This window comes from Bos javanicus, chromosome 28, assembly GCF_032452875.1.
Source record: "Bos javanicus breed banteng chromosome 28, ARS-OSU_banteng_1.0, whole genome shotgun sequence".
Lineage (NCBI taxonomy): Eukaryota > Metazoa > Chordata > Mammalia > Artiodactyla > Bovidae > Bos > Bos javanicus.
Window position 1 is genome coordinate 27,796,422 of NC_083895.1, and position 13,067 is coordinate 27,809,488.

General features: G+C 50.3%; 1 protein-coding gene across 1 annotated transcript; it reads right to left on the reverse strand.

Moving 5' to 3' along the window:
• Nucleotides 1-709: 709 nt before the first annotated feature.
• On the reverse strand, nt 710-12,984 carry TYSND1 (trypsin like peroxisomal matrix peptidase 1). The gene is made up of 4 exons (XM_061405209.1): nt 9,456-12,984; nt 7,416-7,546; nt 6,224-6,409; nt 710-3,787 (listed from the first exon to the last, which is right to left on the reverse strand). The coding sequence occupies exons 1-4, from the start codon at nt 10,625-10,627 to the stop codon at nt 3,570-3,572; spliced, it is 1,707 nt and encodes a 568-aa protein (XP_061261193.1). The 5' UTR covers nt 10,628-12,984; the 3' UTR covers nt 710-3,569.
• Nucleotides 12,985-13,067: the final 83 nt, after the last annotated feature.

The window sequence follows — 13,067 nt, forward strand, 5'->3', positions numbered from 1 at the left end:
CAATATGAAAAGGGGACAGCTAGAATGAACCTTGTGGTATTGAGCTTGTAGTTTCAAACTGCAACTGTCGGTGTTAACTCGTGGCTTACAATATATAGAGACAGAAGTAAATACAGATCTAAGTTCTGTCTACTGAGAGGGCCTGGGAGCAGCAACACCTGGGTGAGAAGCACATCTAGTACCTAGATATTTGTTTCTAAATACCATTCTCTAATGAAAAAGGACCCTAGAGAAGTGACTGATTCCAGGGAAAGTACAAGGTAAGTCTAGAACAGTATGCTTTGAAGGAAGTTCTCAAAGAATGATGGGGAGGGGACTTTCTTGGTGGTCCAATGGTTAAGACTCCTTGCTCCCACAGCAGGGGGCCGAGGATTAATCCCTGGTCAGGGAATTAGATCCCACATGCCACAACTAAGTGTTCATATGCCACAAGTAAGACCCGGCACAGCCAACTAAATTAATTTAAAAAAAAAAAAAATGATGAGGAGAGGCCAAAAGAACACAGAAGTTAGTTTGAAGGAGTTCCCTCCAGCCAATAGGGACAATTTGAGCATCAAAATAATGACAAGAATAGATTATAATCCACTGATTAAAATCCAAATCCATGATTCCACAAAAACATAGTTAAACGGAGAGAAGGGAAAGCTTTCACTTCAATAGAATGCCAATGAATAAATGTAGGAGGAAAAATGCAAACAAAAGATTACCATTTGGCAAACATTAAAGTTATTTAGTCAAGGGACATCAATGCATGATAAGCATAGTAGATGAAACTGGGTGGGGAACAGTGTTTTTACACAGTCTTCAAATATTTCCACACAAATACCTATTAATTACAAACAAAAAAGAAAATTATAGTGGAGGAACCTAGCAGGCATCATCTTAGTCAAAGGATCGATATTATCATCTGTAATCTGACAAATAAAGATCATGTGACACCCAGTAGGAGAAAATGACAAGACATCACTAATGTGATATCCCAGCGATGTACGTCCTGAATCTAATCATGTGGAAGTGTGGACAAACCCACAGGAAGACACATTCTACAAAATGACTTCAGGAAGGTCAAGGGCATCCAACTCAAGGAAAGACTTAGGAGCTGCTCCATGTCAAGGTGGGGAGAGAGCCATGGCAAGCAGGTACAATTCATGATCCCAGAGGAGGTCTTTCTGTCACAGAGAACATCACTGGGGTTTGGCACAGGCGGTAAGGGGTGTCTGGGGGAAGGGTGTGTCGGGATTCTTGCTACTTTTCTGTAAGTCTGAAACTGTTTCAAAATTAAAAAAAAAATTTTTTTTAAAGAAGCTGGAATATCTTCTCCACTCTCTCTTGCCCCATCCACTAGCAGGATACAGAGGACCTGCTAGGGTCTGAGGTCCCAGGCCCAGTGATAAGAGCTGTAGGAGGGAAGGAGTTCAGGTCCCTTAACCCCAAATGCATGACAGCCACCACCCCCCCAACTTTCCTGGTCAGGTGCACGACTTTGGACTTTCTGTGAGCAATGAACAAACTTCTATTGTCTTTAGCCACTGAGCTGGGGGAGAGGGGACCTTTTCCTGCGTCATCCTAACTCATGGGACTTACTCAACAGCCTGCTCTGCTCTCCACTTGAGGTCCCACAGACACCCCAGGGAAACATCTTGTCCCTAAACTTGCCAGCCGCTCATCACTATCCTGGCCAGAGACCCAGCACCGCTCGACCCCTCTCTCTCTCTGCATCGCCCCACATCCAGTCAAGCCCACTTCCTGTGTCATGCTGGAGCTTCTCCACACCCGCCAGGCCTGCCTCGGCCGTCTTCCCCTCACCAGGGCCATTGTCACTGGTTCTCTAGCCTCCGTTCCAATCTTTTCTCCGCTAAGCCTGGCAAGACATACGTGTAGTTCCACAATTCCTTGTCCCAGCCCCTGCTGCCCTCAACCTGGACACCCTCCCTGTTTCCAGCCCATCTGGTAAACACTTAGTCTCCCCTCAGGGTTCAACTCGTGAGTCACCTGGATGAATCCTTGCTTGATCCTCCATCCTTGGGGCCCTTGGACACGGTCTTCCATCTGAACAGGGCAGAGAGGCCCTGCTTGCTCCATTAATCGGGGTGGTGGGGGTGGGGGCACACACCCGTCTCCCCAGCATAGCCTGAGCTCCTTGGCATCCACACATGCTGGAATAAATCCTCTCCCCTCCCACTCACAGCCAAGTCAGATCCCAGCCCTCCTTCGCCACCCGTTAATTCACTACAGGCTTTCATTCGAGCTATTAAAACATTTGCCCTCTGGCCCCTTTCCTAATCCACACAGAGAAGAATCCCTGTCTCCGAGTGTTCTGTGGTTGCCCAGAGCTGGCACTCAACAAACAGATATTGAAACAAAGTACTCAGAGCAATTCTCTCTGCTTAGATTAGAGCCCCACCCCATTTCACTCCTGCCCCAGTTGTTCCCAAACTGCATTCAATCTGTCAATGATTTAACAATTATTTCTTGAAGGCTGGCACACACAAGACCCTGGGCATGCAATACATGTTCCTGACTCCAGGGGTTGGTCTTAACTCCTAGGGGCCACCGTGGCCTTGTTCACCTTTGAACTCCCCAACTCCTGTCCATCCCCGGGCCTGGCTCAGCTAGGCACCCTGTAAACATCTGCTACCAGGCCAAGACCACTACTGACCCAGGCCTGCAAGCCCATCCAGGGCTGACTGGCCCTACAACCAGCTACTAGGACTAGTCTGACACAAGAGTGTCCTGTGAGATCAACCCCACTAAGACAGCAGGACAGAAAGTGTGTACTTCTGTGCCTGGAGCTTTCCTATTCCCCATTCAACTCATGAAACAAAAAAAGAATCTGACATATAAGGACTCATCCCTTGGAGGTCCTGTTTATTCCTGAACCCCAACCAGACAGCCCAGCAAGACACATCCCACTCCTCCACCCCACCCCAGATCCCTGAGGCCCATTTCCCGGGCTGGAAAACGAAAGCACTGTGTGTGAGTGCCCCAGAGCTCAGGGCACCTGACATACGAACAGCCGGGAGTCCTGGCTTCCAGGGATGCCACTGCCGGTCCACGGAACAGGATGATGCCTTTTCTTGCAGCTCTGGTCTTCGGAGCAGAGCCCCTCTGCTGAGGTTTTCCGAGGAAGCCCCAGTGCTCTGTCAGCCCCATTCTGACCGAGGGCAGAGAGGAGCCAAGGCCCCAGGGAAGATGCTGCTCCAGGTGGCCAGCGATCATCAGGTGACAGGGGACAGACTCGAAACCAGGACTGGGCCTGTCTTGCAGCCAGCATCTCTGTCAGGACCAGGGCTGTTGTACGGCTGTCCTGAGCTCGCCAGAAGGGAAGGGACAGAGCTGAGTCTACTGTCAGGGGGCAGAGAGAGAAAGCGCCCCCAAACGGCCTGCCAGGTAAGAGGTCCCCAGAGGCTAAAGAGAAGTTTGGTCCAGACTCCAGAGCTGAGCAAGGTGGGTAGTGAAGGGGAGGCAACTGGGCTCTGGTGGGTCCCGTCTGGATCCTGAGGCCGCCAGCATCAGTCCTCCCCATGGCATCAAAGGGCTGCTCTCCCCCGCAGAAGGGCGACACAGCTTCAGAGCTTGCTCCGCAGGGCCTCTGCTGGGGGCCGCTGCAGCCGCCACACCACCCTCACTGGCTCGGAGGCGCGGTCTAGCTGGCGGAAGCCGCCCAGGTCGCCTGTCTGGCTGTACTGCTGCAGGGCCGGCTGGAGCACCGTGATGGGGATGCTGAAGTTCAGGTGGGGGTATGTGGCCCCCGTATTATTGTCCCGGGTGTTGCTGGCGACAATGCCTGTTCAGAAGACAGAGAGGAAAAGAGGGCATGAGCGAAGGCTCAGGGAAGGGAGGGAGACCCACCTCTATCCTGGAGGCCCTGGGCCTGTCGGGGGCGGGGGTGCTGAATACCCCTCACAGTGACAGACACCAGGCTTCATGTATTGACATAGGCCCCTCATGCCCCAGTCCTCCTTCCTGGCTTTACTTTCTCCCTAACGCTATCAGTATCTGACACTATGTCTCACTTATTTTGGTATTTTTCTCTCCAACTTCTGTTATCTTTCAGCTCCATGAGGGCCGGGCTGCTGTGTTTTATTCATAATCTCGCCAGGACCTGGAAGAGGGCCTGGGATAGCGGGACCTCAACACGCACTTGTTGAGTGAATGAATGAATGAATCAGACTCACACAGAAGTTTTGGGTGGCCAGCTCAGTGCATGTATATGAATTTTTGAAGAAAATTTTAGGAGTCTTGCCCAAATAGTACAGAGTTCCTGTACATCCTGGACCCAGCTTTTCCTTATGTCACCACACCACATTGATCAAAACCAAGAAATTAAGCTTCGTGACATGCTATTAACTAAAGGACAGAACTCACTTGGATGGACCAGGGTTTGCACTAATGCTCTTCTTCTGATCCAGGATCCCACATGGCATTTAGTCATCATGTCTCCTGGGTCTCCTCCTATCTGAGTCACTTCCAGTGTCTATCTTCCACAGCCTTGACACATTGAAGAGTACAGGTCAATTATTCTGTAGAATGTCCCTCTATTTGGGTTGACCTGATGTTTTCTCACGATTAAGACTGAGGTGTGTCTGGTCTGGTAGTCCAGTGGTTAAAAATCTGGCTTACAATACAAGGGACACCAGTTCAATCCCTGGTCTGGGAAGATCCCTTATGCTATGGGGTAACTAGGCCCATGTGCTACAACTACTGAGCTTCATTTCTCCTACATTTATTAATAGAAATTCTTCCATAAGGGAAAGCTATCCTTTGTCTCCATTTTTTAATTCATTCAATATTAACTTATATCAGTATAGACTCACGAGTATTCATTCTTTGCTTGGGTTACAATCCAATACCACTGCTATTTGTTGCTCAAATTGTTCCAACAGGAGCTCCTTCACGTCAGCTCTTGGGTTTTTCAACATTTGACACACTCATCATTTGGTTTTTCTTAGAGTTTTCTTCCTTTCCAGCACCACAAAGCAGCCCTGGAATCAGTCAGTTCCTGGTTCTTTTTATTAGAGAATGACTCTTAGAAACCAAGATCTGGACTCTCGGCATGCTCATTGCAACTGGAGTGTCACTGGCTTCTAGCCCCTCTCAGCAGACCAAGATAAGAGACATATGTATATACACACACACACAAACTCATGCATACACACATTTATATTTATCTCTGTATCCATTTATCTGTACACATCTTTTAGAAGGTCAACCAGTATATGGGAGAAAGATGGAATTCGGACTAGGATGAATGTACCTAACTGTATTTCAAATGAATCACATAACCATTCTGAAGGGGAAGGAGCTAATCTAAGAAACTTTGGAAAACAGCTTTTTGACTGGACACTTTAAGGCTAAAGAACGGTACTCGCTCAAATATTGTCTTCTAGTTGGTAAATATGTTTCTCACAGGGATGTGGTTAGGAATTCTGAAAGTACTTTTTTTGTACACTACAGTTGAAGAAATAAGTAAATCTACTGCAGCTAGCAACAAAAAGGCAACGTTTCTCACTATGGGAGAAAGCAGTCAGAGCTAAGGGAAGGGGAAGGCTTGCATGAACCCTGTGTGCTGGACTGTAGGTGGAGGTATCCATATGGACTCATGGTTGGCTTTTTTTTAAACAGATTTTTTTTTTAAAACTTAACAAAATTTTTAAATTGAAAGATTTAACAAACACATATTTATTAAAAAAAAAAAAAGAGTTCACACTTTCTTGTGAAAAACTGTAAAGTCAGCCAGTGTTAGGCCCACATATCTTTGTAATGAGGCAAGAATGTGCTGGAGTTGAGTGGTGTTCACCCCGTTTCTCCTTTGTCCTCCACTCACTGAAGATATTCACTCACTCACTCACTCACTCATTCATTCACTCATTCACTTTACTTGCCCAACTGGTAGGTTGGGCTTTTGAGTTTGTGACCCTTGGACTCATCCAACTACTGAGTTTCACAGATCAAATGATATTAAGTGACTTACCTGAGGTCGTGGAGTGCCTTAGGGGCAGAGAAAGGACTAGAACTCAGATCTCTTCCCTCCAAGCCCAGCATCCATCCTCTCCGACCTCAGAAGCACCACAGTCCAAAAAACCTTGGCTAATTAGCCCTGGGCATAAGGCCCATCATCCTTCCAGACAGGGTGGCTGCTAGGGCTGGTCACTGGGCACTCGTGGGTGGGACTGAGGCTCTGGCCAGGGGAAGGCCGGGAGAGGGCCAAGGGGCTGGTTACCCAGGAGGTCCCCGGAGCAGGCAGAGAAGAGCGGTCCCCCGCTGGAGCCACCATGCACGGCACACGTGGTCTGCAGCATCACCGGCGTGTCATCCACCCGCACCACAGCCGACAGGATGCCTGAGGTCACCGAGGGCCCGCAAGCCTGGCCGAAGACGCCGAAGCCCACTACACTGACAGCCTCACCTGCCAGGGAAGGAAGGAGGGTTAAGCTGGGGAGCCTCCTCCGTCTGGCAGGACTCACACCCTCGCCAAGCCCCCCCCCACCCCCACCAATCCTCTCCGAATTTCCAAACCCTGTCTGCCTTTCTAGTTTCTGCTCAGATGCCTGTTGCCCCCATGAGAACTTTCCCCAGGCCCCTACAGAAAGAGGTCAGGACCTCCACTGTATCTGCTCCATCATTTCTCTTCAGCCCTCATTCCCCTTCTGGACTGGGTAGTCACTTTTTAGGATTCCTAGCATCTAGCCAGGTGCTCAATACATGTTTGTGGAATTAACACCCAACTCCTAGGACTAAAAAGTCTATTGGTGAAAATAAAACCCTGACAATAACTACAAAATGCGCATCACCTTCCTTCACCAAGTGCTTTACAGGCAATATTTCACCCAGTCCTCACAAGACCTAGGGGTAAGTAGCATTATCCCCATTTTACAAATGTGGAAACTGAGACAAAGAATATTAAGTTGCCTGTCCAAGGATTCAGGGCTAGTAAGTGGCAGAAGAGACGCCAATGCAGTGAGCTCATAATCCTTGTTACGTAATAACAAATCACATCCACAAACCAAAACATCTGGTACTTCTGTGGCAGCATCACAAGGCCTTTTACTCCAATCATGCCACTGGAGCCTCCCAGACCAGCCTGCAGTGTTATAAGGAGTCCTCAAGGTTCAGCACCTCCACACTACACTGCTGCAGGGCCTCAGGAAAAAGACATGCTTTATCTTCCGCTGGGAATTCCACCTGCCCCCCAGCACCGTGGGCATGCTGAGCACAGCAGGGAGGCCTCTAAGAGCAACTCCAGCCAAAGCACTGTAACCAGGATGCAACGAGGTGCCAGCTTGACTCGTTACTCCAGCAAGGGTGGGGAAGGAAGCTGATCTGAGGGGCTGGCCCCTGATCTGTAGGCTTGATGTGCCCAACACTGATTTTCCAAGGTCCTTTCCTGACCAAAGGGACCCTTTGTTCATTACCTTCATGGAAACGCTCAGCAGGCACAGGTACAGGGACACCATCTAGGTCCTCCTCCAGTCTCACAACTGCTATGTCATAGGGAGACGTCTCCTGGGTGGCAAACACCACACGTCCCCAGATTATGGCACTCCTGGATACAAGAGAAACAAAATGACAGGCTAGCTCTCCCAACCTTTAGCACTGGGAGGAAGCAAAATAATGAGGAACAGTAAAAACCACGAACTCGGGACTCAAAAGATTTGGTGTTAGCCCTGGAACATACCCGCAAGCAACTCTGGGCACATCACTTAGCTGTTCTGTGGAATTTCCAAGTATGCTTTACCAAGCGCAGAGTACCTCTATATATGGGTTCCTGCACGTTATCATGATCACAGACACCCAGCACCCAGGGAGCGCTGTGGGCCAGGCCTGGTGTTAATGTTCTATGGACATCATTTCATTTAGTCCTCAGAGCAGCCCCATGAACTAGACACTGGTATTATCTCCATTTCAGATGGTGCTTTTGAGGCCCAGAGAGGCTGAGTAAATATATCTCACAGTCACACAGTTAGTGGGAGAAGGCAATGGCACCCCACTCCAGTACTCTTGCCTGGAAAATCCCACGGATAGAGGAGCCTGGTGGGCTGCCGTCTGTGGGGCTGCACAGAGTCGGACACGACTGAAGCGACTTAGCAGCAGTAGCAGCAGCAGCAGCAGTTAGCGGGAGGAGCCAGGGCTGATTTTCCCAGGGTCTTCCTTTTCTCCCTCATTTGATACCAACAGTCTTGTCATTTAGTGGGACACACATGATACAATTTCATCCTCTGGGTCCGTGTTTATATAGATGCTAGCACTTCTATAGCTCTTACTATGCGGCAGTAGCAAGACTTTACATGTCAATTCCTGGGAAAGCAGCTTAGACAGATTAAGCACATTGCCGAAGATTATGCATGGTTGCCTGTTACACACACTGCAGGAGTAGCTTCCAGGAGACCTGGTGGGTTCCCTAGGACCAAGAGTATGTTGGGGTGGGGGACGGTGGGAGGGGGGAGGAATTGGGGACCACACACAGAGGAAAATTCTCAGTATCAGTCTTCCCTATAAAGTCATGGCCATCCTGTTGATTGTCAAGAGGGGATTTCTATGGCAAAGCCAGGCTGGGTTAACCTTGGAAGTTCAGTAGAGGCATTTGGGAAGATCTGGGCTGAGAAGTTGGGTTGGACCACGTACAGGAGAACAACAGTTACACCAAGGTGCTATAGTGCTTTGCTTTGGCCTAGGTAAAGTACCTGGGATTACAGAAGAAATAGAAAGAACACGTATTAGAAAATCAAGCCAAGAAGCTGAGGCTGCCGACTCCACTGTCAGAGCAAGTGAAAGTACATGACAGCAGGAGTGCTTTCCTTGCAGAGAGGGGACAAATGACTGTCTGAAGTTCTAAACTGGCGGCCAAGACCACCCCACAACTGTTCAAAATATACCTATTTGCCTGGGCCCCACTCTAATATTCTTATTAGGTGGAATCCCATATCTGTCATTCTGATCCAGAAGGGATGTTCTGGTTAAGATCTAAGAGATAAATCAAGTAAGAGTAACAGGCTCCTCTCCTACTCCAGAAGGGTGGCACCCTGAGCCCCTGGCATTTCACTAGGCATTCAGGGGAAAGAGAACAGGGTTAGGAAGACTCCATTCAAGGGCCTCTGGGTGTGTGTGGGTGCAAGGCTGAGACAGAGGAGTTGCCCAGAAGGAATTCAGACTGGGAGTGGGAGCTCAGTGATGCTTAGTCAGGGATGCTGAACTGAGCCACAGATCTCCAGAGTTGCTTGGCATCTTGCCCAAGTCCCATTCACCCTCTGCCAGGAGGCACAGAACTCCCTACTCTGGGGTTCTGAGTACCAAGGATGAGAGGAGGGTCCCAGGCCCCTACACACAGTGCACCTCCAAGGCATGAGCCTGAGACCAGAAGGCCTCCATAGTCCTCAGGATTATGACCTGAGGCCTGGAATCTAGTCCTGACAGCTGGTGAGGGAGTGGAGTGCGGGCAACCTTCAGGGCCTTACTTGGGGGTAGTGGAGCGCACCAGGACCCTCGCCGTCTCCCGAGGGGCCACATGCCGGCAGGTCACCACGAGATGGGGCGCCACGGCCACTCCGGAGCCCCAGACAGAACCACACTCCACCAGCACGGCCGCAGCTGCCCAAGGGGGCCCGGGGTCTCGGTATCGGAGGGGCAGGCCGCAAGGGGCACCCATCTCAGGCGGTAGGAGGGCAGCCAGGGCGGCAGTGTCGGGGTGAAGGCGGCAGAGGGCGGCTCGGGCGACGCTGAGCAGTGGGGCGGCGGCGCAGAGCAGCGTGAGGCCCACCCACTCGCGGGCCTTCCAGCAGAGGGGTGCAGCCACCAGCGCCACCAACGCCCCCGCGGGCCGCGACGCGAACACGCCTCCGCCCTCCGTGCCTGGCAGGCAGCGGGCATCGGTGAGCAGCAGCGGGCCGGCTGAGTTGCTGAGCACACCGCGGCTGAGGGTATTGAGAAAGATGTCCGGGCAGAAGGCCCCGAACGGGGAGCCGCAAGCCAGGAGCGGTGCGCCCTTGGGCACGTCCCCGAGAGGCGCCACGGCCAATACCGGCCCTCGCTCCTCCGCCTCCTTCTCCATCTCCGGCCGCACGCGAAGCAGTGCGAACCACCCCAGCGCTCTCAGCTGGTCCTCCTCCTCTTCCTCCGACACCTCATCATCCGGTGCGGCGTTTGCGAAGCGCCACTGCTCGGCCTCCTCGCCGCCAAAGAGGCGCACGAAGTGGCCCCGGAAGGCCGGGCAGCTCAACAGCAGCAGAAGCTCGGCGGGGCGCGGGGGCTGCAGTGGCCGCCCGCGGGGCCGGCCGGGCGGGCCGGGTTCCAGGCCGGCGCACTGGGGCGTGCACAACCCCGGGCGACCCCGCTCCGCGCGGCCTGCCGGACTTGCGGCGGTTGGGCCGCACTGCACGTGCAGGCGCAGGTCGTCGCCGCAACTGTCGCCCGGCAGGAAGGCGGCGCTCGCACCGGTCAGCGCCCCGCTGCCGGCCCGCAGGAAGGGGGTGAAGATGCCCCCATGGCACAGCACCAGGCCCGGGCGACGGTTCAGGATCACCCCGCTGCAGCTCCACGAGCCTGCCTCGGGCTGCCCTGCCCGGGAGGCGCTCACCACGCAGCCCGCCTGCTCAGCTGCCCTCATGGCGGGCCCCCACTGACGCCCCATGGCCTCCGGGACGGCACACCGAGGGCTTCCCGGAGAGCGAGCGAGTGAGCAAAGACCACGAGCGGAACCAGCTGACCCCACGTAGCTCCACCCAAATCTGGAAGCAAGAGGCGCAAGCACTGTCCCAGGGCTTCCTCGTCAGGCCGGATTGGCTAAACCCCATTGGCTGGGCAAGGGGCCGAGTCCTGATTGGCTGCTGAGGCTGACCCCGCCTTTCCCCGCCCTAGACCGTTCAGGTCACCAGCGCAATGTAAGCGGGAGCTGTAGGACCGGAGGACGAGCCCCGGGAGAGTGACAGGAATGTGGCTTTTACCGGGAGATAAGGGCGTGCTGGTCCTTCGGAGCCTAGTCTCGTCTCTTCGCTGAGCTGCAGGAAAGGGAATACAAATGTGTGGTGCCGTGCGTAGACTTGCCCAGTCCCTAACGGGTCCCTGTCAGTATCTGCCCAGGTGTAGGAGACATCTGACCTCTGATCCCTGGGATAAGACGGGCAAAGAAGCCGTTCAGTACTTTGAAATTTTGTAAGTAAACCGTACAGCAATCCACTAGGAGATAATAGAGCTCATAAGATACAACTCGGGTCTTTTGATGCCAAAGACCACGCTACCAATCTCATGGAAACTGGATTTGCTCAAAATAAAATTGGCCTTCAAAACTGATAAGCAGTTGTTGTTTAGTTGCTAAGTAGTGTCCGACTTTTTGTGAACCCATGGACTGTAGCCCGCCTGGCTCCTCTCTCCATGGGATTTCCCAGGTAAGAATACTGGAATGGGTTGCCATTTCCTCCTCCAAGGGATCTTCCCCACTCAGATCTCTTGCATCTCCTGCATTGGCAGGCAGATTCTTTACCACTGAGCCACCAGGGAAGCCCAGGATAAACAGTAACTGAAGTCAAAGTTTTAAATTACACAACCCTATAGTTGGCAGTATACACATTTCATATAAAGACATGTATATGGTTTATATAGTATTTATCTAGGTTAGGGGTTCCTTTTTCTGTAAAGGGCCAGAGTGTAAATAGATCATGGTTTGTGAGCCATGTAGTCTCTGTCTCAAATACTAAGCTCTGCTGCTGTAGCGTGCAAAAGCCAAAGGAGTGGGATGGCTGTGTTCCAATAAAATTTAATTCAAATTACAAAGAATTCAAATTTTTTATCATCGTAGCATGTCACAAAATTGCACTTTTTTTCCCCTCACAGGTCATACAACAGGCAGCAGGCCAGATCGGGACCACAAGCTATAGTTTGCCACCCCTGATCTTTTCCAATGAAGTCACCCTGAAGGCAGAGGAATACAAACAAGTGTGTTTTGGATATCCCTGAAGCAGACACCACAAGCTAGACATTTTATGAAGGTCTGTTTATCATACTATCAACTAAAGTACACATTAATTTTAATGGAATTATTTTAGGAGATATTTATGTCAGCATTAATGAAAAACATTCAATTGCTACACTACATAACCTTTCTAGTCAATTTTTAAATAAATTAATGCTGCTTGGTTTTATCTGCAACACAATACAGGGTAATGTTCAATATTTCCAGTCACACAAACCTGTCTGAGAAAGGGAAATGATCCATTATAGTATGAAGCAGTACTGAAATCAGCAGTTTTCCCATAGCAGGTACTGTCTTCTTTTTCTGACACAGAAGATGGCTTATCACAGTAAAATCTGACTATCCAACTTCCCAGCAATTAAGAAAGTGTTTCTTTCCAGAGTGATGCTCAAGCCTCCAGCATGAACTGTTTGCATCAGGTTTTTCTCTATTTACGACACATCACAGCACAGTCCTGACCCCCTGAGTGCTGGGCTCATTGACTTAGCCTTTAATTTTTATGCTCTGATCTGACTCAAGTAGCACAAATAAATTTATATAAACGTAAAACCCATGCCATCATTTCACAGTATGTTTCAAGCTCAAGATGTCTCCGGTAATTTGATACTCCGGTAATTTAAAACCACCTGCTGCATTTTGCTTCCCATTCTATTTTATCCCAGTACTTAAATTTTAGAACCTTATTTGGGTTTTTTAAAAGCAAAGCTTCCTACAAGCATACTAAATGCTCAAGCATACGTTTCATTACTTTTCCTATTTTGCAAAATGTAACATTTAACTGAATCTCTCCAATTTTATATCAAATGATAAAACACGGCTAAATTGAACCCAGCCCCTACTAGTGTGTTAATATATGAGATTTTGTACAAAAAGTCTGCCATGTCCATCCAGTTGCAGAAATAACCACCAATCCTGGGACCACCATTTGTTGCAAGGCTCACAAACAGTACTCAATTTATTACTTGTAGTGGAATGTGTAAATTGGCCTGGTCTTTCCACACACTCACACCCTGCATCCCCTCATAAGCAAAATTTGTCTCTCTTACCTGTTGTATGTTCATACTCAGAACAAGCCAATGCCAAAAAGGAGCAAGATAGAAAA

Bases quoted from the DNA above. Each gene is read 5' to 3' on its own strand.
- TYSND1 (XM_061405209.1), bottom strand. From the start codon at position 10,627: ATGGGGCGTCAGTGGGGGCCCGCCATGAGGGCAGCTGAGCAGGCGGGC. The intron at 7,547-9,455 runs GTAAGGCCCTGA...TCTTGTATCCAG, and splicing joins GTGCGCTCCACTACCCCCAA to GAGTGCCATAATCTGGGGAC. The intron at 6,410-7,415 runs GTAATGAACAAA...CTTCCCTGGCAG, and splicing joins TGCTGAGCGTTTCCATGAAG to GTGAGGCTGTCAGTGTAGTG.